General features: G+C 41.5%; 1 protein-coding gene across 2 annotated transcripts in view; it reads right to left on the bottom strand.

The window, feature by feature from the left end:
* The window catches only part of Znf385b (zinc finger protein 385B), a 391151-nt gene that overhangs the window by 14236 nt on the left and 349500 nt on the right, over positions 1 to 27415 (bottom strand). For both annotated transcript variants that reach the window (XM_052182775.1, XM_052182776.1), the window contains one exon: positions 26608 to 26770. In XM_052182775.1, coding sequence (XP_052038735.1) covers positions 26608 to 26770 — 163 coding nt within the window. The remainder of the gene's footprint in view (positions 1 to 26607; positions 26771 to 27415) is intronic.

A 27415-nucleotide genomic window follows, 5' to 3' on the forward strand; every position in this document is an offset into this window, starting at 1 on the left:
GGCATGAAGACCTGATAAAGGATGGCCGTGATATTTATGAAGAGGGAGGTGATGGTATTTAGCTGGATAACAAAACAGCTGAGAAAACGTGGCCATGCCTTGCTACATTCTCAGCTGACATTAATCTTAAGACTTAAGTGATTGGTAGATTAATCCTCAGACATGCAAAATGCTTTCATTTTCTTTTTTAAAAGAATTAGTAATTTATTATGTATATAGCATTCTACTTGCATGTCTGTCTTCAGGCCAGAATAAGGTACCAGATCTCATTACAGATGGTTCTGAGCCACCATGAGGTTGCTGGAAATCAAACTCAGGACCTTTGGAAGAGCAGACAGTGCTCTTAACTTCTGAGGCATCTCTCCAGCACCATTATTTTTTAAGTATAAAGGATCCAGGAGAACATGGAAGTACGGTGAGGGCTTCAGGAGGGAGGCCCAGTGGGGAGCAACTATGTGTAACTCAAGTCTCAGGACGTGGGTTTTTATTGCACAATGGGTGCTGTGGGGTTCTAAACCCATGCCATTTACTGCTAAGGACCAAAAGAAAAATATTGCCCAGTCCTAACAGGAAAAATCACTGTCCCAAGGGGACAGAGGGACTGTCCCAAGTCAATTCCCTAGGCTGCAAAGCAGTTATTTTAATATTTAAATTCAAGGAAGCAGTATTGTTTTTACACTAAGACATTATATTTATCATTTTCATTTTATCATTACTTTATCATTATATAGTCGTTTGTCATTTGTTAGGGCTTGTGCCTTGCTCACTTACTGGCTGGTTTTGTGTGTCAACTTGACACAGGTTGGAGTTATCACAGAGAAAGGAGCTTCTCTTGGGGAAGTGCCTCCATGAGATCCAGCTGTAATTTTCTCAATTAGTGATCAAGAGGGGAGGGCCCCTTGTGGGTGGTGCCATCTCTGGGCTGGTGGTCTTGGGTTCTTTAAGAAATCAAGCTGAACAAGCCAGGGGAAGCAAGCCAGTAAGAAACATCCCTCCATGGCCTCTGCATCAGCTCCTGCTTCCTGACCTGCTTGAGTTCCAGTCCTGACTTCCTGTGGTGATGAACAGCAAGTGTGGAAGTGTAAGCTGAATAAACCCTTTCCTCTTCAACTTGCTTCCTGGTCGTGATGTTTGTGCAGGCATAGAAACCCTGACTAAGACATCTACTGATGTCTTTATTAAGTAGCCCTTCCAGAAGAGCAAAGGTACCCCAAAGCTTGAAAGTTTTAAGAGAATGAAATTGTTTCCAGGGAACTGTAAAATACTCCCCATCCTTGAGAGAGGAATCCTGAGATTAGGGACGCCTCTTCAACAGAACTTCTCTAGAAAAGGAAGCAAATGGAGGCCAGAAGAAAGGTGAAGGGGACTTTTAAAGAAGCCAGGGTCTGAGGGAAGGACAGTGTGCCTTGCAGGCATGGACAAAGGAGAGCAATCAGGAAAAACTAAAGATCCAGCTGTATTGAGGCTTTGCCCATTGAGGCTTTGGAGTGGGTGTGAAAAGCAGTGTCCTTCCTCGGATAACATGACACATAGCCATGAGAAGTCCACCACCGTGGGCCAACCAAGGAAGACACCATAACTACACCCTGTTCCTGTTTGTTTTTACTCTGCAATCAGGGAAAGGCTGCTCTCTGTGGCTCCAGACTCAGGATGAATGTCCGAGACAGGAAATCTAGTCATGGTCACAACCATGAGTCTTTCTGTTAACTTTTGTTAGATTTGGGACAGGAATGAATTCAAGTTAGCATCTTTTTCTGTCAGTTTACCTTTAGCTTAGGTTTCAGTCAACTTAAGAGCCTAAGTTGCCTTTTTTTTTAGTTTTAGTTTAGGGACAAACACTTTGAGAATTGCTCGCTTAAATCTTCACCTGTGAAAGTCCGGAGTTCCATTTTCCAGATTCTGTCTCTGCTTCCAATGCCCACACTCCTCAGTGACCCTAAAGCAGACTTATACTTCCTGTGGTAACTGGAGGAGGAGGACTGCAAATTTAGGAGGTAACTTCCCCTTTTTATACATAATATTTTACTGGAGGGGATTGAGGCAGGCAATGAACGCATGGCCAGTCACTCTTCTTCCTTTACTCAATGATACATCAAGCTACCATCATTTTCAGGAAACACTAACCAGTTACTACCTAAGACTTATGGGACCACGGTATTTAAGTTTGAGGAATTCTGAGATCTTTCTTTTTTTTGGCTTTATCTTTCTGTTTTCCAAATAGTAAGAAATGAACAGGAGTCAGTCAGAGCACCCACTGCCCTGTGCAGTCTTGTGAGAAATGAAATTTAAAAGCACAGAGAGCTCCACACTAGACCAGATTTGGGTGGTGGGGGTTGGGGTGGTCGGGACCCACGGCAAGCCTGCATGTATGTATATAAACTGATATGTGACCATGGTCTTCTTATGCCTTTGCTGCATCTGTCTCAGCCTTAACTACACATTTGACACAGCAGAGAGGGGAAGAAACCACTAACTGATGACAGATATTTTAAAGTTTAAAGTAGAATTCCATTAAGATAGGTAATGGATTTGAAGGGAAAAAAAATTCTCTACAAAATACAGAGGCAGCAGCATACAAGCTGTAAGATGAATAAATGAACAAGCTGACTGGCTGCCTGGGATGCAGAACAATATGAGATAAGAGATGCACAGATGTTAGACTGTCGTCCCCAGCATCTCCTTTTTGTTCTGTGCACTGTATATTGCTGGATGCACAGAGAGTGCTCTTCATTTGTAGAATGACGGGACCTGTCAGAAGGAGCAGGAAGAAAAGGCCAGCCTTGCAGAGTAGGGTAGGTACGTTCACTCGCCTTATTTTTATCTATCAGCTCTTTCCCTAAAGGTTATATACAGAAAGATCATAGAAAATGCAGTGATTTGAAGGCACTATTTAAAAGATTTCATTGGGAAGTTATAACTTTTTTGGCAATGCAATATTCATAATCAATTATTTTAATATCCTCTGTCCTTAAGAAGTGGATTCACTTAAATTAAGACTGTGTACACTTTGGCCAGGGAAGCAGGTAGGCTGACTGCAGATTTTCATCGTGCCCCGCATTTGTCCAAATCCACTCCCTTAGTCTCATCCAGCTGCATCCAGCTGCATCCGGCTCTGCTGCAGGCCATCTGCTTCATCTCCCCCCTGTACCCTTTGGCTCTATCTCTAGTGGATCACATGTTTTACTTGGAGACCCCCATGGCAACACCAATGAAGATCTCAGAATAATTTACTAACACACAATACACAGTCACCACACTATTCTAAGAACCCTAAAGAACTAAGGAGGAGAACAAAAACCAAAGACCAAAACACCCACCCAACAAAGACAAGACCTAGAATTATTTTCTTCCCAAACCAAGATACACAGATGTCAGCATAAAAACATAATCAATACCAGTCAGGACATTATGCCCAGCAACCTTACATACTACGGGAGGTCATGAGGATTGCATAGCCTTTTATAATTATGATAGAGGTTCTTAAAGAGAAAATGAATAAATCCCTTAAAGAAATCTATGAAAATGCAAGTAGTAGACAGAAAAGAATAAACAGTTCAAGACATGAAAATGGAAATAGAATCCGTAAAGAAAGCCCAATCTTCTGAGGGAAATCTAGAAGTGAAAAATGTAGGAACTTGAACAGGAACGTGAGAGGCAAGTCTCACCAACAGAATACAAGAGAAGGACGAGAGACTCCCAGGCACTGAAGATACTGTGAAAGAAAAGGATACTCTGGTCAAAGAAACTGTTAAACTAAAACACTTAGTATAAAACACCAAGAAATCTGGGACACTATGAAAAGACTAAGTCTAAAAATAACAGGAATAGAAGAAGAAGATACCTAGGTCAAAGGCATAGACACGGTTTTCATAAAAAAAAAAATCATAGAAGGGAATTTTCCTAACCCCAAAAGAAAGAGATGCCTATCAACGTACAAGAAGCATACAGAACATTAAATAGATGGGTCCAGAAAGGAAATTCTTCTTGTCACATAAGAACAGAACAAAGAAAGAATATTAAAAGCTGCAAAGGAGAAAAACCAAGAAGCATATAGTAAGAGACCTATAGAATAACACCTAACTTCTGGACAGAAGGGCCTGGACAGATGTTCTGGTCTCTCTACAGACTCTAAGCGGCCACAGATGCCAGCCCAGACTACTCTTTCAAGCAAAACTTTCAATTACTATAGATGGAGGAAAATAGAATATTCTACGATAAATTGAAGAAATACGCATCAATAAATCTAGTCCTATAGAAGGTGCTAGAAGGAAAATTCCAACCTAAAGAGGTTAAGTATACCCCCCCCAAAACCCACAGAGAATAAATAATCCCAGACTAGCAAATCAAAACAGGGGAACACCCTCCCCCACACCCTCCACAACAACAAAATAATAACAAACACTGCTCATTGATGTCTCTTCACATCAATGGCCACAATCTTCCGATAAATGATGCAGACTAACAGAATGGAAATGAAAACTGGATCGATCTTTCTGCTGCATTCAAGAAACACACATTAACATCAACGATAGATATCACCTTAGGGTAAGAGAATGGAAAAAATATTCCAAGCAAATGGACCTAAGAAACAAGCTGGTATAGCCATTTTAATATCAGACAAAATAAGACTTTAAGTAGAACAGATAGGGAAGGACACTACGTAATAATCAAAGAAAAAAATCCATCAAGAACACATTGCAGTTCTTAACATCTATGCACTAAATATAAGGCACCCATGTTTGTAAAAGAAATAAGCTTAAATTACATATTGATCCTCACACACTGATATTGGAAGACTTCAGTATACAACTCTTGCCAATAGACAAATCATCCAGACAAAAACAAAACAGAGAAATTGTAAACTGATATTATAAACCAAGTTGGCCTAATAGATACTTATAGAACATTTCGCCCAAACACAAAAAAAATACACTTTTGTTTAGTACCTCCTGGAATTTTCTCCAAAATTGACCACATTCTTGTACATGAAGCAACTCTCAATGGTTATAAGAAAATTTAAATAATACTCTGCATAGTATATGAACAACATGGATTAAAGCTGGATTATCAATAACAGAAAAAATAAAAAATTTACAAACTCATGAAAAATGAAAAACTCTTTAATGAATGCAAAATGGGTTAGGACAGAAATTAAGAAAGGAATTCAAGACTTTCTAGAATGGAATGAAGATGAATACACAACATATTCAAACTTATGAGACACAATGAGGGCAGGTTTAAGAGGCAAGTTCATAGTGCTAAGTGCTTACATAAACAGAACAAACAAAACAAAACAAAACAAACAAAACAAAACAAGACAGGAGAGATCTTATACTAGATCTTAACCACATACTTGAAAGCTCTAGGAAAAAAAAGAAGAAAAGGAGGAGGAGGAAGAGGAAGAGGAAAAAGAAGGAGAAGAAGAGGAAGAAATACTACTACTACTAATCACACTCAAAAGGAGTAGACATCTAGAAATTATCAAACTCAGGGCTGAAATCAATAAAATAGAAACAATAACAAAAACCAATACAATGAATCAAGGAAATAAAGAGTTGGTTCTTTGAGAAAACTAGTAAGATTGACAAACCCTTATACAAATTAAATAAAAGGCACTGTTATCCTGTTATTCAAACTACATAAAGACCAAAACAAACGAGACTTTAAAAACCAATTTTCCTTATGAATATAGATGCAAAAATTCTCAATAAAATACTTGCAAACCAAATCTAAGAACACATCAAAAGATCATCTACCATGATCAAATAGACTTTATTCCAGAGATGGAGAGATGGTTCAAGATGTGTAAACCCATAAATATAATCTACCATATAAACAAACCGTGAGATAAAACATCAACATTAGATGCAGAAAAGGCCTTTGACAAATTCCACCCCCCCTTAATAATAAAAAGTCCTGGAAAGATAGGGATACAAGAAATCTACTTCAACATAATAAAGGCAGTTTACAGCAAGCCCATAGCCAATAGCAAAGTAAATGGAGAGAAACTCAAAGCAATTCCACTGAAACCAGGGGCAAGCCTAGGTTGTCTATTCTCTTCTTACCTCTTCAATATAGTAAATTGTCTTAGCCAGAGCAGTAAGATAACTGAAGGAGTTCAAGGGGATATAAATTGGAAAGAAGGGAGTCAAGGTAGGTTTATTTGCAGATATGATAGTATGCATATGTGACCCTAAACAGAGAAATGCCCACAGCTGAGGAACATTTTCAGCAAAATAGCTGAATATACAAGTAACTCAAGAAACTCAGTGGCCTCCTACAGACAAATGACAAACAAATAGAGAAAGAAATCAGGGAAACACTACTACCTTTCACAATAGACTCAAAAAATATAAAATATCGTGTGGTAACTCTAAACAAGCAAGTGAAAGTCTTATATGATAAAAACCTTAAGACATCAAAGAAAGAAACTGAAGAAAATATCAGAAGATAGAAAGATCTCCCCTACTCATTAATCAGTAGGATTAATGGCCATCCTGCCGAAAGCCATCTACTGATTCAATGAAATTCCCACTTTAAGATTCCAACACAATTCTTCAGAGATCTTGAAAAGATAATCTTCATATGGAAATGCACACACAAACATTACCACCAACAACACCACCACCACCACCACCACCACCAACAACAACAAAACCAAGAACACCCCAAACCCAAACAGGCTAATGTCTAATCCTGAATAATCAAAGAATTGCTGGATGTTTGACCATCTACAACCTCAAATTGCACTACAGATATAGTAAACAAAAACTGCATAGTATTGGCAGAAAAGACACATTAATTAATGGAGTTGAACTGAAGGCTCAGATATAAATCCATACACCTATAGACATCTGATTTGTGATTGAGAAGAGAGAAGTAGATATTGAAAAAAATAGCATCTGCAAAAAAAATGGTACTGGTGAAACCAGGTGCCTGTATAAAGAAAGATCCAACTATGTCCACACTTATCACACTGCCCAAACTCAACTCCAATAGATCAAAGACCTGAGCATGAAACCAGATATGCTGAACCTGACAGAAGACAAAGTGGGAACCAGCTTTGAACTCATTTGCACAGGGAAAGACTTTCTAAACAGAACATTGTTAGCATAGGCAGTAGTTTAACAATTAATAAATGGGACATCATGAAACTGAAAAACTTTTGTAGGGCAAAAGACATCACTATTTGAACAAAGAAGCTGCCTACAGAATTGGGAAAGATTTTTACCAACTTTACATCTGACACAGGGCTAACGTCCAAAATATATAAAGAACTTTAAAAACTAGATATCAAGAAAACAACCTAATTTTAAAAATGGAGTCCAGATCTAGACAATGAATTCTCAAAAGGGGACATTCAAATGTCTGAGAACACTTGAAGAAATGTTCAACATTGTTAGCCATCAGGAAATGCAAATCAAATCAAAACAACTTTGAGATTGCATCTTACCAGTCAAAAATGGCTAAGGCCAATAAAATGAGTGGCAGCTCATGCTGATAGGATGTGGGTAAGGGGAACACGCATCCACCGATGGGGGGGTGCAAACTTGTACAGCCACCATGGAAATCTGTGTGGCACTTCCTTGGGTGCCTCAAGCTCAGCAGTGCCATCCCTGGGTATATGCCCAAAGGTTGCTTCATCCTCTGTAGAGATGTTTGCTAATCATGCTCATTGCTGCCATATTCATAATACCCAGAAATTGGAAATAGCCTAGAAGTCCCTCAACAGAAGGATGAATAAAGAAAACATGTACACTTACACAATAGAGCATCACTGAAGCAATTACTGAAGCAATACTGAAGCAATATGATTTTGTATGTTTATGAAATCATAAAATTCTCAGGTAAATGGATGGAACTAGTTAAAAAAAAAAAAAGCATCCTGAGTGAGGTAACCCAGACTCAGAAAGGCAAATCTGGTATTTATTTGCTTATATGTGTATATTAGCTGTTATTCCAATAATAACCAAGCTATAGATAAATCTCCCTGGGAAAAGGAAATAGTGTACAAAATTCTGGATGGATATGGGTGTTGGGATTGGAATGGGAGTACTAAGTGGAGCAGGTAGAGAAGACAGAGACAAGGGAGGGACTCTAGGGACAGCTAAAATTAAGGGCCATTTGATGAGGAGTATGTAAGTTTGATACAGTAAAATAATTATACACATACTTCTCCCTAAAATATATGCATACACGAAGGAGATTTAAGTAAAATTGCTAAGTAATGGGGGAGGCAGTGCTCCAACTGATTGTTTCTTGTCACTAAATGAAGCCTCGAGTACTCAGAGTGGGTTACAACTAATTGAATTGTTGGCCAAAGTGGTCCCGTGTAGACCCCCAGACAACCCAGGCTCTTGCCAAGACTACAGGTTGCTCTCCTCATAACATAAGCAAGGGCACACACACTGTTGAACACAACACCTACACAACTCACTGAACAGAGGGAAACTGAGCTGTCGCCTACATAGAGCTGTCTTTGGCTCTATGTGGCAGCGTCTTTGGTACAGGAAGGTATTCTGCAAGCTACGAAAGGAGAAATGACCCAGGCACAAGCCTTTTATCTAGAATGGTGTCTTGCCTGTAAAGGTATTCAAGTGTAATGGTGGCACAAAGTGTGTGGGAGTAACTGATTACTCCCACAGTAGCCAATATCTGATTTGCGGCCCATTCCACAAGATCGGAACCTATACCCAATACTGCTTGTGTGACTGAAAGCCTGAGTAGAGATAGGCCAGGGACCTTCCTTGGGTAGAACTTAATACTACTGTTATAGAAACAAAGTAAAACAATACAAGAGTAGCAATAAAATGTCTCCTAATGATATTCTGAAATCCTTATAGATGAGTGCCTTGCTCAGCCATCATCAGAGCAGCTTCCTCCTGCACAGATGGGAACAAATACAGAGACCACAGCCAGACATAACACAGAGAGTGAGAGACCTTGGATCACTCAGCCCTAAAGGGCATGTCAACATCAAATCCTCCCAACTCAGGGCTCATGGAACCCAGCAGAAGAGGCGGTGGTGAGAGTGTCCTTTGCATATATTTTGTAACTGCCACTTCCGTGTTTGGATGGGATTCCCGAGTGGGCAGATGAGTGGGTCTCTGGTTCTTGTGCCTTCTCCAGTGCTTTTCTTTCTGTTTGTTTCACCCAATGTTTATGTGTTAGTTTTTGTTTTATCTTATATTTTACTCTTATTATATTTTGTCATCATCACATAGAAACCTGTTGTTTGCTTATGAGAGGTCTAGATGGGGGTGGGGAGGAACTGGGAGGAGTAGAGGAGGGGAAACTAATCAAGATATATTATGTAAGGAAATAAAATCTATTTTCAATAAGAGAAGAAAGAATATGCTTTAGTGTATACAGATTAATGAAAAATTTATATGTGGACAAGAGCTCAACAAATAAGACAAATGGGAAAAGTATTATATGCAGAAAACATTATATAATATATTTTATATATTCTTCATTTTTTATGGAAGCCTTTTCTTCAGTTTGCTACTGATGCCCTAATCCTTTAATTATCAAACGTCTGCTCTCCTGTTTCATAACAGAGTGGAGAGGCTTGGTAAGGTCATCCCTGATGTTCAAGCTTCTCTCATCTGTGAGGAGAAAGGTTTACGTTTTTCACATGGTTTCTCTGCCTTTTATCTTTCTTCTCTTTCCTGTAACTCCAACTCCATTCTTTCTGATGGACTCCTGAGAGCTCCAGGTCCTAAGGTCCTTCTCTGAATCGGCTCACCACTGGGGCTCTACACTTATCTTCCCTTTGACGGATGGAGGTCACGTGAAATGGCCTCTTTTGCTTCCTCTCTCCCATCCCAGCTACCCAAGCCTGTGTTCTCTCTGTAGTTTTCACTTCTGGATTTTCTTCCCTTGACATCCACAGCATCTTCTGCTTTGGATGACTGTAAATCCTCCCACGATTATTTCCCTGTTCATTTTTACAATGGTCCACTCTAGGTCCTTCACTAGGGACTGTTCTTCTGCCTGGCCTCAGCTAAGGGATGGCATGCTTTAGGGTGGGTCACCTTACGTTCATCCTCTTCTTGGGCATCCTCTAATTAACTCTAGTCACTTCCTCTACCAGGTGGACCCAGATTCCTAAATTCACAGGTCATCTCCTTCTTCATGCCTCAAGACCCTTTCCTCATGTCTACGTCTAGATGTTTCATGGATCTTCAAAGTCAACAACTATGGACTGAGCTGCCCACGGAGGAGTCATTTCAAGGAGTCTTCTTGTCTTCATTTTAACTAAGCTGTGGTGTCAGCAAGGACCACTGTGTCCCCTCCCCATATGACTTTCAGTATTTACTTAGGTTTTTGGTATTTTTCTTATCAGCATCCTCACTCTTCCATCCACCTGACATCCTCTAGCATCTACCACATGGTGGTACTCCACATGAGGTGGCTCACCTCATGTCCTTCTGAATCACCATTAAAAAAAAAATCTCTACTAATTTTTCTGGTTAGGTTTCAGAATCACATCTTCCCTTCGCCCCTACTGAGCTTTCATAATCCTCTTCACAAAATTATTCTATTATCTCATAATCATTTATTTGCACCCGCAAATTGTCAAGATAGAAATTCTCGAGTCTTGGGAACATCTTAACCTATCTCTATGCAAAGTGTGCAGAAAAATGTTCATGGGCAATGATTCTACTAAGATACAGAATGCCTAATTCTAGACAGTGTTACAGGAATAAAAATTTTCAAAATGTCAGTGCTCACCACTGAATTATAGTGAGTGAGACATAGGAAAAAACATGTATTTTTTATTGATTATATAAAATACTTATACAACTCTTGCCGATGTTACATGCTTGTAATATTTAGGGTTCATTTTATTAGTAAGTTATTATTAATTATATGTATGTATGGGTCTATGTGTAGGTATGTGCACATGAATGTATTGAAAGAAGCCAGAGGCATGGGATCCTCTGGCCCTGGAGTTATAGGTGGCTGTGAGCTTCCCAGCATGAGTTCTGGGAACTGAACTCTGGTCCTTCAGAAGAACAGCAAGTGCTCTTAACGCTTGAATCATCTCTCCAGCCTCCATATCTGCAATAGTTAATGCCAGTTCAAGTTGAAATTTTTCTCTTACTAATAGATCTCTTAAGAGATATGTTAGGATAGAGTTATAAAAGCAACAAAATGCATGTGTGACAGGTTTGATGTTTTAATATTTGATAAGATGAATGAATTAGAATATTTCATTGGGTTCTCTGTTAGCAATACTGCATGGCATACATATAGGTAAACAATGCTGATAGTCAATAGAGCTATAGACATGGAGGAAGGTCTGCCCGTAGGTGCCCTGTCAGGAGCACACATGGGGGAAAAAAGCCAAAGAACAGTAAGCAGTTCTCTTCTCAAGTAATCTTGTCTCCTGTTTTCAGTCAATGTGTTTTTCTTTTGTTCTTTCTTTTGTGGTTATGGTGATAGAACCTACAGTTTTGATATTCCTGGTAAAAGCTAGTTCACTGGGAAACTATACAGAACAGAAGGATGCTGGGAATTGGCAGGAAACCCTAGCAAGTAAACTCTTTGTGCTCATGCAGGAAAACTGGCAAGTTCATTGATGGCAGGTTGGGCTGCCTCTTTCAACATGGAGATATCTGTGGTTGTTTGTTTGTTTCTACTGTTCTCGTTTTTCTAGTATCTTTGACCTTGTCACACTCCCTGCCCTCTGGAAAAATTTCCCACTTATGAAACTATTTGTGTTCTGTCTGGAGATTCATTAGAGAGCCATGCCTAGCAACTCTCTCCTCAGGGATGTTCTGTGCTGCCAATATTAACTTGCACCATACTACTGTTGTTTGCATTTTCAACAATTATGTGGCTGATTTGTTCATACAATAATAATATTCTGAAGAAATTATAAGGACTGGACGCTGTGCCATTATTTGATTTCCTGAAACCTTTGCAGGTCATCATTAAAGGGCATTATGGGGGTTTTGCTATCTTAGAGACATTACCACTCACACCTAACCGAAGTCCCCAAGGCACATGGCTTTATACCTGGTGGCCTAGTCTGACTCGGCAGATGGGTCTTCTTGTCACCCATTTACATTTTTTCAAGTAGATGCCCTACTTAGATCGGATCTAAATCAAGTGTCCCTGAAGTTCACCTGGCATAGTGTAGTGTAGAGTGGTTTATCTCACATCTACTAGCTAGCTAAATTGCTTTACTAGTCAGGGGACTTCCTGTTGAGAATAATCTGATGCCAGTTCCACACTTGGGAATGAACTTCAGAACAGGCTGTGGACCTGGCACCTGAAAGTCTTTTCCATATATAGCGGATACGGAAACCACGGTAGAGTACTTCTGTGGTCTGCCCAGAAATACCAAGTGGTCATGGAAAATGAGGAATTACATCTGCCTTGTTAAATTCTCAGGACACAAAAACAGTACACCAATCTGAAGCTGCCGGGCCCTTGATGTGTAATGCCACATCTCTAGCTAAATTCCAGAAAGCCTGCATCTTCAAGCATGGCTGATCACCGTGAAGCTTGCTAATTCCTAATTAGCTATGTTTATGCCTCATTTTCATACGGTGGCCTTTAGATTAACTCAGAAAGCAGGTAAACATCGTCGAAGTTAAAGTGCTTCTTTGCTGAATCAGATGTCATGTGTCCTTAAAGAAAAAAGTCTAGAGTCATTTAGGACTCAATTTTGAATTCTGTAAATTCAAAATTGGCCCAGTGCTATTTTGGTCTGTGCCAGGATGCGGTCCTGACTTAGGAGACTGTCCTCATTTCCCTTTCAAAGCCCCTGTCAATCAGGTTCCAGTCACCAGCCCTTGCCTTGCAGGGAGGTTGTGGCTCAGTAAAATGTCAGATGTTGCCCTCCTTCCCCAACTCCGTGCCCTTGGCTGCCTTTGTCCCCTCTAACACTATTCCTTGTTCTGGGGCAAAAGTAGCCAGTCTCACACTCAGATAAAAACAGAGGCATGACCAAATACCTCCCTGTGTGGAGGGCTGGCGGCCCTGGCTTGCTATCCGTGAACTGGTGCCAATATCTGTGAACTTGTCAGTTTTCCTGAGTGAGCACAAAAGAAAGATGATTTGCTGGAGTTTGAATCTAATGAAAAGCTTTCTCCTATTTTGTATAGTTTTTTAGCCATTTGACTCGTACAAAGGAGAAATCGTATTTCAACTTCTTTAGGTTGAAAAACTGCCCTCCTTTCTGATTTGTCACCCAGAGATGTGAAACAGTTATCTTTGAGGCACCTTTATTATTGAAAATAGAATAACTAACTCATGTCACTCAAATCAAGACTCTTAGGGTGAAGGGATTCAAAAGCTGGGAATAAGATTTTTAAAAAACCTAATTTTCAAGGTAGAATGAAGAACAGGGTCTCCCTTTTGCTAAGTGTATGGCCCTATTTTAGAGAACACAATCTTAAATTCACAAAGCCCAAAGGGGTGGGAGGGCGCTCAAATTTAGGTCCGCCCTCCTCTGCCCCCCTCCCCCCAGCTACAAGCTCAGCAAAGAGGGGAGGGGCTGATGCTCCAGACAGGGGGGTGCTAACACAGGAAGGAAAGGCCAGAGAGCTGTGGAGGACACTCACCTAGTGGAGGCAAAAATGACTGCTGGGAAACAAGCCTATAGCCTCAGGTTGCCCCTGGCAGGCAGGTACCCGCCTGGCCCACATGCCTTATAAAGGCAGCTACGTTCTAAGGATCCCAGGTAGATATTCCAGGACCGGACATTTAGGCAGCACGGCGGAGGCTAGGGATCTCTAAGAATCTTTGCTAAACACTCATCATACTCTCCTAGTTCTGGTCTGACTTTTGTCTCCACATTCAATCTGCAGCTTTATGAAGTTGTCAAAGGCAGCTTAATATTTAAGACCTATAGATGCTGGGGAGAGTCAGCTGACCCTGGGAAGTCACTTTTAATTTAAAAGGCTGAGTCTCCAGAGGAATTTGTTTTGGGTTGCTCATCCTGCCTGGTCTCAGGGATTGCTTCTGTTCTGGTCCTGTGTCTGATGGGGGCATCTGGAAGGCAGTGAAACAGTTTAAAAGGTGGGAGCTTGCTTGGAGGTTCTAAGTCCCTGGGGTGTGGGTTCCTTTCAAGCAAACAACAGGACACCTGTCTCATCCTCTTTTATGTTGCTTCCTTGCAATGAAGTGGTTCTGCCTGCAAGGAGCCCCAGGCTATGGTGTATTGCCCTGTCACAGGCTCAAAAGTGAGAGGGCCAAATGACCCAAGTCTAAAGCCTCCAAAGCTAGAACCCCCAAATCAACCTTTCCTTGTTAGAAGTTGCTTGTTTAAGACGCAGACCTGTAGTTAAATGGCAGCCAATGTGAATGTCCACGACAGAACTGAGCAAGAGACTGATAGGGCACTGTATGGCCGGCCATTTGTCAACCTCACGAGAACACAGAAACTGCAGCTGAGAGCATCCTTCCTCTCCTCCGTGTCTGTCACACATACTTTTCATCTAGGCTTACAGACACATTTTTATGGCATATGACAAGAGAGAGGAAAAAAAAATCCCATTTTTGTCAAATTAAACATGGGTTTTTAACCTGAGCTCTGTGGGCCCCAAGGCACCTAAAATTTAAGGTATACATACTCTGGATAGCAAACATTTATCTTTATTTTCATTTATCTCTCATTAAAATTTAGCATCTCCCTCAGCTCAAACGAACATGACAGTTTCAGGGGTGCCTTTACCTCTGCCACCTACGGATGCCAAGTAGTATTAGGGGAATTAGTGAGTTTATTATCACTTTAAATTCGGGTAGAGGTTGGACCCACAGTTTGAGCATATCTCGAGCAATATTCCTATATTTGGATAACAACAACTCATGGCTATATTTGTGTCCTATCATGGAAGCATGTAGTCTAACCACAGGCTCCATCCGTTGGCCGAAGGAACCCATGAAACACAGAATAGCCAGGCATGGAGCCTCTGTGTCTTGTTTCATTCTGCCTGCATCTCCGTCTGCTCTCATCCCTCCCTGCACTGTTTCAGCAGCCTTCTGTCTTCCTTCTTGCCTACATTTTCATTGTCTTAAATATTTAACTGGGTAGGGGTTCACATGTGAAGTCCCATGGGGTACTGACCTTCAATCACCAGTGCCTGCCACAATGCTGAATATGGAAGGCAAGGTAAGGGATGCATATGTGTGTATGCGTGTGTATGATATCACTTTGAGGAGCTGGAGAGATGGCTCAGTGGTGAAGAGCACGAAATGCTCTTCCAGAGGTCCTGAGTTCAATTCCCAGCAACCACATGGTGGCTCACAACCATCTATAATGGGATCCCTTTTCTGGTGTGTCTGAACAGCTATATATATATCACCTTGCATTTATTATTTTAAAATATTCTCTAACTCTTAAATGACCATTATTCATTCTTTTCATGTTATTACTTTTATTTACTTTCAAGATGCATAATATACACAGTTTATTTAAATAATCTCCTTGGTACTTGTTTGCATTTTACAGTAACACAAATAAATGTGCACCTTCATGAATAATGTTTTATTATTCTTGCTCTGTGCTTATGATTGTTTCCTAGTTATAGAATCCAGAGGGAAGAATCACTGATGTAATAGAATGAGCCTCTTTTTCGGTTCTTCACTGAGTCTGTGAAGTTCACTTCTGAAATGAGCTGACTCAGCTGGCCTAGCTGGCCAGCAAGCCCAGAAGTATGCCTGTCTGTTTGCCTCCCCTGTGCTGGGATCGCTGCAGACCATTCCTGGATTTTTATGTGGGGGCTGGGGATCTACATTCAGCTCCTTATGCTTGGTAAAATGTGCTTAGTAAGCACTTTACCAACAGAGCCACCTCGCTGGCATGGAGTCTTGCCATTTTAAACACCACAAACACTCTAAGTAGAAGAGTTGCGCTAACAAGTCTTCCAAGTATTGTTCTTAAATAAAACATTTTTGTATGGATGCATGCATACATGTATATATGTGGGGGACTTATTCATGTGTGTGTATGTGGGCACATGTGTGCAGAGCTTGAGACTTGTTCCTCAAGGGCACTGTCTGTTTCTTTTCTTTGAGACAGGGTCTTTCACTGGTCTAAAACTCGCAGAGTGGACCAGGCTGGCTAGCTGGTGCACTCTAGGGATCCAGCGTCTCCACATCTCCAGCACTGAGATTATAAGACTATCCTGGAGTGACCCACATTTTTTATTTGGGTTCTGGGCATCAAACTAAGGTGTTCATGCTTGTGAGACAAGCACTTCATCAACTAAGCTGTCCCTTCCCCCTCATATTTTTAACTATGGTTTTTTTTTTGGGGGGGGTTGGCCTAAGGATTGAATATAGTTCTGGCTGTAAAGAAAGAAAATTTTTTCCTAAACTCAAAAATGCAGGACAGACTGCCTCTATGACCATGGTGGTTCTACATCTATAATTTTAACCAACTATGGATCAGAAACATTCAGGTAAGAATGATACTTGTATTGCACATGTGTAGATATTTGTTTAAACTCCTTCTCTAGAGACAGAAGAACTTTTCTATAGCACTAACACTGTAGTGGGTGTTGTAAATGTTCTGTGGTGATTTACATTATCAGGGAGGCTCTATGTAAGGCCTGTGCAAACACTTTGCTGTTTCGTGTAATTGATTTGAACATCTGCAGATTTTAGACTACTTTGGGGGTCCTGGATCTAGTCCCTTGTGGACATCAAGGAAATGACTGCACATCCATACATTTCAATACTGAGTAAAATCCTTTGCTAACAGAGAATTAGGAACAATGATATGCTAGAAATTTTAACTTGCTATTATTTTAACTTAGTAGCTATTTTGCTAGTGAAGTGGGCAAAAATTATAAAATTTAGACAAAAATTCAAATAATCTAAAAGCAGGAGTAAAACAATCTATTGTGAGAATAATAGTATTTATTTATGCTGTTTCACACTTAAAAGGGGAAAAAAGTGTACTTAGAGGTTTAGTCATTAAAAGCCCAGAAGAAATACCCAGCTAAATGCCATATGCCAAGGAACTTTAATAAATAGCTGGAAATTAAATCTACGAGATGACAAAATTCTTACGGATTGATACAACGGCCACCTGGGACTTGCCAGGACAGAGGCATATTTCTCCTTAGAGCACCATGCTTTCAAAATCTTTGATCTCACTGGCCAGGACTGGTTGCAGCCTGAGTTATACTGCTCAATATCCAATACCTACATTTCTCTCTAAACAAGTGGAAGTGTTTTGGGTTGTCCCTGGGAGTTCAACACCATAGTCACACACATGTCAAACCCAGGCCTGGCCTCCCTTATACTGACTGGGGGAACTGCAAGAGCTAACTAGTGTTAGCCTTACCCACCCTCTAGGGCAAGAACCTGGTCTCCCACCATTAAAATGTCCTTAATAGTATTCATATAATACAAGCTACCCATGTGGCCGCCATGTGCAGAATGGGGCCCTGGGAAGGACAGGCGGCATGATGGACAAAGCACGGAAGTGTTAGGATCTGGATCTAACGCTTCTTCCATTACATAAAAATGTGAGGGAGACCAAAGAAGGGTTTCGTGCTAATTTTAAATGTCTCACAGGGTAATGGGCTCATCAGGCCACGGTGTCCTGGAATGAAAGCATGCGTGCACATAATTACTCTGAGGTGATGAACAAGTACATAAAGGGGACTTGAGTGTACTGTTGCATGCCAGTGTGGCAGGAAGTGACGGTGGAGTCAGGGACAGGGCCTTGACTATCTGTGAACAAATGGATGCTTTTTATGGCTACCATTTACTGAGGGCCTGTTACAGGGTAGGCCCTTCGCTGAGCGCCTAGCAAGTTTTAGCTCATTAACCCTGACAATCTTAGGAGGCAGACATTAACACTTCCATTTTATAGAAGGAAAAAAAAAAGCAAGCAAAGCCAGGGAGCATGGCTTGGTCAAATTATATCAAGTCAAAGAGAGGTGGAACTAATGGCTTGACTTTAACGTCATATTCCTTTCATCATGTTATAGATGCAATGCTGGTGAACGACACCCAGAAATCACACCTTGATTAGCACGTCATTATGCGAATCCACTTAGAATGGTGAAGTCTCACTATGTAGTCCTGGCTGGGCTAGAGCTTGCTGCCTCCACCAGGCTGACCTCAGATCCATGGAGACCTATCTGCCTCTGTCTCCCCGATGCAAGGATTAGAAGCACGTGGAACCATGTTTAACTTAACTTGATTCAAACCAAATGAAACCAAACCACCAACAAAACCATCTGTAAAGTAGGCTGGGGAAAGGAACATTGCATCTTTTGGGATAAAGAAAGTCAATAGTGCCACTTAGTAGAAAGAGTCCCAAACCACCTTTTGAAAACCATACAGTGGTGTAGCTTTTCCAAAGGAGAGCAGCTGAGAGACGATGCTCAACCTGAAGACATCCTCCAAGGGTTTCTCCCTTTCCCTAGACTTCACTTTCAGGTGTCCATGTGAAAACTTCAGCCCATAAGTAAGACAATATATATAAGACACTTAACACAATGTGGGCACAAAATCATCCCTAGTCATATGTTAATTAACATTAATATTGCTGTGTCTTGGCCCATTCTTCTGCTACTATGACAAAATACCATGAACTGAGCATCGTAAGTTTATTTCTCTAATTTTGGAGATGGTGAAATCTAGTTTAAAAATCTGGTGTCTCAGGAGGGGCCCACTTTCTCTATGGCACTGCTATATGGTGAAGGCCTTTGTGCCACACCAGCTGAAACTGAATTCATCATCAGTTTTGGAGGGGACAAACTACAGCATTCTGCTTCTGGTTCCCAAAAAACCCTCACAGCCTCACATGCAAAATACATTCATCCCATTCCAATTGCGTCAGAAACCTTAGCTTATCTCAGACTCAAAAGCTCAAGGCCCAGAGTCTCACCTAAATCAGATGAGTGTAATAGGAGACCAGACAGTGCTAAAAACATAAGTGCCTTAGCTCTGCCTAAGGGCAATTCCCTGAAGCTCTGGGTCTGTGGGATCTAAATGAGCTATTTCCAAAATGTAGCAGTGGCACAGGTCTGGCATAGACATGACATCGTCACTCTAACAGGAGGAAAGAGGCGAGAAGAGAGAAGGCAGGGCCTTGCTTGTCACAGCTGCAGCTGGCACCTAGGAACTAAACCATTTGGGCATCTTGAGGTTGGCTCTGTAACTACTCCCCCACTCTCTGTCATCTGTTAGGCGCCCCCTGCAATGTCCCCGACCCCACAGTTCTTCTGTGCCCTGTAGCAGAGGCACACTGGTGGCTCTGCTCTACAACAAAGCTCTGTCTGGGGCCCTCGGAAATCTACAACATCCTTAGGACTCAGTGGAGGAAAGTATAACCTTCAATTAATGCCTTTACACTCTGCATAGGGACCGAAACTGGCCCCACTGGACACTTCCAAGGCTGACCCTGGCAATTTCAAGATGGGGCAGATGCAACTACATCTGGGTCTGTTTAAGCAAGGCTGGGGTTAAGGAATTTACTTTGGAAAAGTTCCAGGAAAAGAAAACACATACACACACACACACACACACACACACACACACACACACACACACATTTGATTTTTTGTGTGTTACTAGATAATGTTATTAGCATTGGCCCAGAGTGCTAAAAACCTGTCTCACATATGTGCCTTGCACACAGAATATAAAATACTTATCAAGTAAGCTCTGCGTGAGCAGCCACTCTTGTCAGAAAAATATGCCACAACAGGAAAATTTTTCCTGAAGCAAATAAAGAGGAATGCCATTAAAATATAAATAATAACCTTTGTTCAAGTCTCAAGGGCATCTGCGGTTATACAAAATTATTCAGTGTATGTACAAAGTCTTTTATATTCCGGTTGCTTTTCAATGCAAAAATGTTGTGAATAAAGGTATTAAAAAGCCTTAGATGACTACACGTTGAAATAGAAAGGACTGAAGCTGAGGAAAGTTCATGAAGGTGATGAGTTTAAGGAAGCACAACCCTCAGTGTATGGGGTGGGGCTGCGGTTTATAACTCGTCCCCAGCAAATCACAAGTTAACTGGTCAATCATCCATCAGGTCCGCTTCTCCACCCCGAAAGCAACGCCAAGGAGCGGCTTTGAGAAGCAGAAAACATGGCAGTAAAACTTCAGTATACTTTTCCTTGAAGCTATTGCAAATGGTCAGAAGTCTCAGAAGTCAGCTTCGAGTGGAGACAAATGTCTCAAGAGCCACTGGCTTCACCTGGCAGGCTACCCCTGTCGTACTCCACGTTATGAGCGGAGATGGAAGCCATTTCAGTTTTGAAATGTCCTTTGAAAGTCTTCATGATATATGAACATTTCATGAATATATGAGCTTTAGTATAATGGTCTGTTCTCTTCAGACAGATGGGGCTCATTTATGTTCTACATGATTGTACCCCGGAATTTCGGGCTTAAGATGTTTGTCATAAACACAGTTAATCTATTATTTTATGAGGGTTACTAAATCTTGGCTTCCTGGATTTGAATAGATGTATACCAGATTTATGGTGGCACTTGTCTGTAAGTGACAGGCACTGTCGCAGCAAGAAACTATCATTTTCTTCTATTTAACAGCACAAGGTCCTGCTGCCGGATACAGGAAGCGGGAAGATGCGCTTAGGAAGGCCTTGCTGGTTAACAGATGGAGTGCAGTGGCAGTCAGTGGAAAACTTGGCTCCATTTATCACAACACATAAAAACTACTAAACACACGGGGTGGGGGAGTGGGGTGTCATAAAAAGGCAGGGCCTTTGCCAGAAGCACTCTTTGACAAAGCCGAAGATGTTCTCTCACAAGGCGATTCGGCAAACATTAAGCAACTGAGTGGCATGCCTTCCTGGGCACGGTACACCGGCCTGTGTGTGAGCTGCTAACAGCTCTCGGCTCACACCTAAGGAATGGCCCCCACACATGCCAACGCTTAAGATGAGCTGCACTGGGGTGCTCTGCCCTGAGATCTCCATTGCCATCTCAGGCCCCAAAGGTCATGGGCATGAAACAAACCAGAGTCCCCGTGTCCCCACTGCCAGTGTCTTCAGTGGAAAGTTTTAACAAGCGCTGAAGGTAAACGAACGTAGCCTTTGGGAGGCAGGAAAGGTTTAAGCTGTGGTGGCAGACTCCTTTCTAAGGCTGACCTCGTCTCCGTCAGCATTATCTGTCTCCGGACATGGAGGGTCTACAGCTGTCAATCCGGGGCTGTAGGAACATTCCTCATGTGCCATTTACCTGAGACAAATGGTTTGATTCAAATTTCCCCTTAAATTAAAAAAAAAAAAGAAAGAAAGAAATCATGACCTCCAAAATAAAGCTTCCTCCGGTTACAGTTAAACACTGAAGGTAATAATAGCCTCACAAGAATTTTAGGAGCATTAATAAAACACTGTATATGATGATGTCCCTTGGGCAGTCACTAAGTTTATCTCAAGTGTCAATGGCCACTGTAGAGTGTGCTCCTCCTTTTTAATTCTGGGCAACAGCTGCTTGGCGGAAGCTGAGTGTGTCCCCTGGCACTCTCACGTGTCCTCTGAAGCTCAGAAGTGCAGGGTCAGAGTGGGCGTGGGACAAGAGGCTGGGGATCCTAGTTATCCCCGACTGTGCTGGGGTCTGAGTCAGGCAGCTTCAATAAGGACGCTTGGCTTTTTCTATCCCAGCTTCTTCACTGTCCCCATATTCCTGGAAGCAACCGGAAAGTGGTGGCTATATACTATTTCATCTTTACATCTTTGCTAATTTCTGATTTTAAAATGTTGCCCGAGTAAGAATCCCAATGTTGAACTGCTGCTGCGTCTGACAAAAATATAACTCTGTATTGTACTGTGGTACAGAGCAGTGGTTCTCAACCTCCCTAATGCTGAGGCCGTTTAACAGTTTCTCATGTTGTAGTGACCATAAAATTTATTTTGTTGCTATTTCATAACTGTAATAATTTTGGTGCTGTTATGAATCATAACATAAACATCTGATATCCAGGATGGTCCCAGGCAACCCCAGTGAAGGGTCGTTTGACTGCCCCAAAGGGGGTCGAGGGTGGCTGTTACTGAGGATCATCAACTGCATGGAAATCCTGCTTGGAACGTGGTTGAAGAAAAAGTAGATATTGATTTTAGCCCTACTTGTTGCAGGGTTCCTGAAGGGTCCACGTGTAAACATCTATGTTTTTGCCTCTTGTAAATCAATGCTGGCTTACTATGCTCCTGTGACTGTGTTTCCTGCAGAGCATTCTGGGCCCTTTGTTTTTGGCTCTTAGCTGCATTTGGATATTAGCTGGACAGCTGAAATCATTCCTTAGGCCTTCCCTTGAGAGCAACCATTCAAAAGCCTGTTTATTTAAAGTCGCTTTAATATACTTTAAACTGGGACTGTTTTTCTCCATTGGAATAATTGTTCACTAATTTATTTTTAAAGGCCTAATAGAAAGTCTAGGATTATGGACTGTGGCTGATTGTGTTGATTTTTTTATTTGTAAGCATTACGGTTTCCTTTGAAGGCTCTGTGAATCTGGACCTGTTACAATATCATAAAAGAGCCTTGCCATGATCTGGGGGGCAGATCACCACAGGGACAGACATGCAGTGTCTCATGGCATCAGGACACTTGAACTCCAGGGAGAGATCTGGGTGCAGTGTCTGTCCTGTGTGTTCCAGCTGTTTTCCTGAAGCTGCCTAATGCTTGCTGTGTTCTGACCCTAATTCTCCCCAACTACATTCCTCCCCCTTCTCACTGTGTTTCCGACGCCCACTGAAGCATCATTAAAAGTTGGGGCAGATCCTGGGAGACCAGAAAGCTATACGTCTGCATTTTACATTTAATTCTACCTCAATTTCTAAGAACTGAGTGGGGCAGCTATTCTTACTCAACTTTCTTTAGCTTTTAAAAGCCATGCAGTTGGAAGTTCCTATAAAGGAGACACCTGCTATTTGTAGTTTAAGCCCATTTTGTTTACTGACCTGAGAGAAAGACCCAGAGAGCTTGCCATGTCGTCCTGACATTTTTATATCTGTTGGCTCTATTATGACGAATCTCTCTGTATTGTACAGACCCAGATTCAACATGAGCCAAATTATATCTCCAAATATAACACAAAGGACAGAAATGGTTGTACCAAGTGTCAAAGTAGCAGGTAGAAAGGCTCACCAAAGCCCTGCAAGATGATAAGTACATATCATAGAATAAGCTGTGTGCGCTCTAGGGTGGCATGAAGGGGCAGTCTCTGTGAGCCTCCATGTTCCTCTGCAGCAGATACTTCAAATTCTTACCTCATGGTCAATGCTATTCAATGCTGCCCAGAATGCTGCTCTCTTGGATGCTTCCTCTCTCAATGCCTGGCTCTTTCTTTCCCTTAATAATTTGCTTTCCTTAAACAACTTTCTATGGCTAAGCTAATACTAAGATACTAGAAGTTGGGTCGGTGAACTGTATCACTGCACGCCTGTATCACTCAGGTGGGTGGCTTAATTCTCATCCAAAACCCAAGGCATCACAGACTGCTGAAAACCAGTTGTCATTGACTCTATTCAGAAGAAAAAAAACCATTGTGGGGAATTTCAGTCTCATTGGATTGACTCGGTTTTGGCTGACTCTTTAGAGGCAATGTGCTCTGACAGAAAGCATTTCCATCAGCTAAGGATCACAAGTCACCGGTCCTCTTCCTGTTCTCTTTCTCACCCCCTTCTACCCAGGTCAGTTAACAAAGGATTTGTTTCTGTGTGTTCTGTTTTTCTCAAACAGGATTTTAAACGAATGAGAACTACTGACTAGAATTTGCAATAATGACAAAAAACAGTTCAAGGACTTAGAAACAGGTGGTTAGCAGTCAGCCAAATCAGTTAGGTCATTTAGATCATATTCTCTAGTTGGGTAAAGCTTCTAATTTTCTAATTTGGAAATTCTATAAAACACAAAGGAATTCTTAGTTAGAACCTAGTTTCAGGTAAAGGGGACAAAGGAACATACATCCAACAAGTACGACTCTGTTACTTTAAAAATGCTGTCCCCATTGATGTTGGTGTTACTTTAATTATCATAGACACAACGTATTTCATTTACATTCATACTCATACAAACTATGAGTAGTCTCATCTGTGTATTTGCAAATATATATATACATATATACATATATATACATATATAAATATATACATATATATATATATTTGCAAATATATGATTTGTCATGATAAATGAGGTACGCCCAAATACAAGCATATTTTTGGGGGGGGTTTGGATTTGGTTTTTTCAAGACAGGGTTTCTCTGTATAGGCTTGGCTGTCCTGGAACTCACTCTGTAGACCAGGCTGGCCTCGAACTCAGAAATCTGCCTGCCTCTGCCGCCCAGAGTGCTGGGATTACAGGCGTGCACCATTTTTCTCAAATCTGGAGAGTTTCACAATGAGAGATTTAAACACAGAGAGTCTATAGGTACTCAGCAGGGGGTACAGGATGCCAGCAAGGGGTACAGGATGCTGGCACAGGGGAAGCCAAGATGGCATTCCAGGATTAAAGACCACCTCACATATGCCTTGGAGATGCTGTCATTTAGATTTCTGTTTTCAACTCTCCACACTCATCTGCCAGGGCTTTTCCTGAACCTTAGCCTTCTTTCTTTGTTAACATCACTGGTGTCCTTGACCCTAGATGGTTCTCAAAGCTCACTAGGCAAACACAGCTTCCCAGGAGGTCTCTTTGTTTCATGAACATCAGTCCTCGATAAATGAATGCTAACATTCAAATGTTGCAAGAAAGACCTTGACTTGCTGTAACTTATTTCAACAGTCTTCGCTGGGCACCCTATAGGCACGGGAGGCATTGATTATAACCTGGCCTCTTCTATTTGCATGTTCTATGTCCTTGGTGCTCTGCCCTCGATTCAGTGTCCTCTGGTCTTTGGCTCTTTCTATTTCACTTTCTGCTCATTACTTTTACTACTGTCCTTCGAGCAAACACAATTCCCAGGTGGTTCCGGGGCTTCCCTGAATGGCTGAGCACATTTGGCTGTGATGTTGGAGTCTTTATAGAGCCCACTGACTATCTGATTAGCTCAAGCCACAAAATAAACTGAAGGAAAGGGGTGACACTAACCTCCATTGTTTTTCTTCTTACTTGAAAGTCCTGCTGGAGGTAAAGACCACAATTCAGGTAATAAAATCCTTGACAGAGTATTGTTTCATAATGGCAACAATATTCTGTGGAAAATAAGAGCTGGCAGGAAGTCAGGGGATGGTGGATTTTGCTCTTCCAAACACAGGGCAACTGCTGTGATTCCAAACACACTGCAAGCTATAGTGCCAATTGTGATACTGCACACATGGAAATAGTGTTTGGTACCTATACTAATAACTGTTTTAGACGCAGGTTAAATATTATGTTTTATGCTTTATATAAACCTGGGTTTTGTTCTTCACAAGGTTAGAAGCACTGTGTAACAATCCAGTACTTATCATGTTTCTCTGATAAGGTAATTTGGTGACCCTAACATAGAAAGCACAAAGAATCATTATTAACACTAAATCTGGTAGCTTAATTATAGGCTTCTAGGCTTTTGAAGCCAGAATCTACAGGACTTAAACAATAATGTTTCCTTTGTACATAGTTTTCTTAGTTGAAGAGGCTTTCTGTACTCTCTCTTACAGTAATGGATTTGCCCATCACCAGCGGCCCTGGGCAGTCATGGGTAAGCATTCTTCAGCTTCCTCCTCAAGTGCTGCAGGGATTTTGACAATCAGGAGAGAATCTGAAGTGTGTATTTCCCACAACATAGAAGTCCCTAACACCAGAGTCAAACATAAAGAAAGGGACACGTCCTCTTAGTGCCCTTTAACAGACACTGTTCCTCAGCTAGCCACTAAAACAGGATGACAAATCCATTATGGGTCCCAAGGGCAGCTGTGGGAAGGGAGCCTATCAACATCCAATTTCACAGTAGTCACACTGAAAGAAACAGAGAATTTTGTTTCCCAGTGAAAGAACTCACTCAGATATCGCAGGTTCTGTATTAAAGAATTTCCTTATGCGGTTCTTCCATCAAAAACACATTTGTAATTTGATATTAAGGCTTTCTGTTAGGCAGTTCATGGCTTTGTAAATAATTCCTTTAAATTATTTAGGTCTATTTGTAATTCAGAGAAGAGCTTTGTGAAGGTGTTAGAAAGTCAGAATCTGTTTCTTCTAAGCACATTTTCATACCCACGAATGTCATTCTCTCAGAAAACATCACCCCTAACTCTTCTCTGAGATTAGAGGATACGGAAAAAAATATTAACAAGTATAAGAATCTCTTCTCTTAAAAACCTGTAACACAAACCAGACATAAAATAGAAAAGAATATTATTGTTTTATATCCATTACTTGATCTTTGCCTGAACATGTGACCAACAATCTTTGCTGATTTTTATACATATATACTTATATACACACACATATTTAAATATAAATATATATTGTACAACATGGAATGGCAACATATCAAATGTTTACATTCTCTGCTAACACATATTGCTTCCTGTGAGGGAAACATATCATATTACAGAAATAAATCATGGAGAGTAACACATGCAACATTCAAGGAGGAGGGAATCGGGGCTGGGGGTGGGGTGGGAAAGAGGGACACAACAATGCCAAAGAACAAAAAGTGCCATTGACCTGATTTGTCAGAGCTGTCGCCTGTGCCTGGCCTGACGGAGCAGCTGGGATTAGCCTTTGCGCTGTCCTTGGAAGGAACCATTTTGGGTTTATTTTTCGTTGCCTCTAGAGCTTTGACCTTCTTGGCATGTTTACTTCCTTTGTAGTGGGCCTCGGCCTGGCTCTACAAAGGAGAACAAATCAGGCTCATTGTTTTGCTACTTACAAACACCAGGATGGATGAGCATGCAGGAAAAAATACAATCAGTCATAGGCACCACAGACATCACAGGTCAGTGCTTGGCTACATCCCCAGCATTTATCTACGAGGTTTCAACATATCAAACCTTACTGGATAACGGAGGACCCGTGTTGTTGAAAACCCAAAAGTCACAGGAGTGGACTACAGGATCAGGACAACAGCAGGAAGAAGGTGAGACGGTCTGTGGTGCCCTCTCACCTCGGACTGCCAGGGAGGACTGCCAAGGAGGGCTGCTTTCTCACCATCTGGCTGGCAGCATCTGTGCTGGGTGTCCTATTCACCCACAGAAACATGGATGTCCACAATCACCACCGCTCATTAGATAAAGCCTGTCTGCTCTGCACCTAGTCCCCTGTGGTCTCTAAGATCAACTAGGGTGACACAGCAAAATGACGAGAGATGCTGTTGGATGCAGATGGCAGGACGTTTGGAGACATCCACATGCACTTAGTATGCCACCTTGGATGATCCCAGTTCCAATTATAGCTCATGCCACAAGGGAGGTAAGGACAGTCCTTGATCTCAGATGTGGGTCTCACATCAAAGCAGTTAGCATTCCGTTCTCAT

The sequence above is a fragment of the Apodemus sylvaticus genome, chromosome 5, assembly GCF_947179515.1.
Source record: "Apodemus sylvaticus chromosome 5, mApoSyl1.1, whole genome shotgun sequence".
Taxonomy (NCBI): Eukaryota; Metazoa; Chordata; class Mammalia; order Rodentia; family Muridae; genus Apodemus; species Apodemus sylvaticus.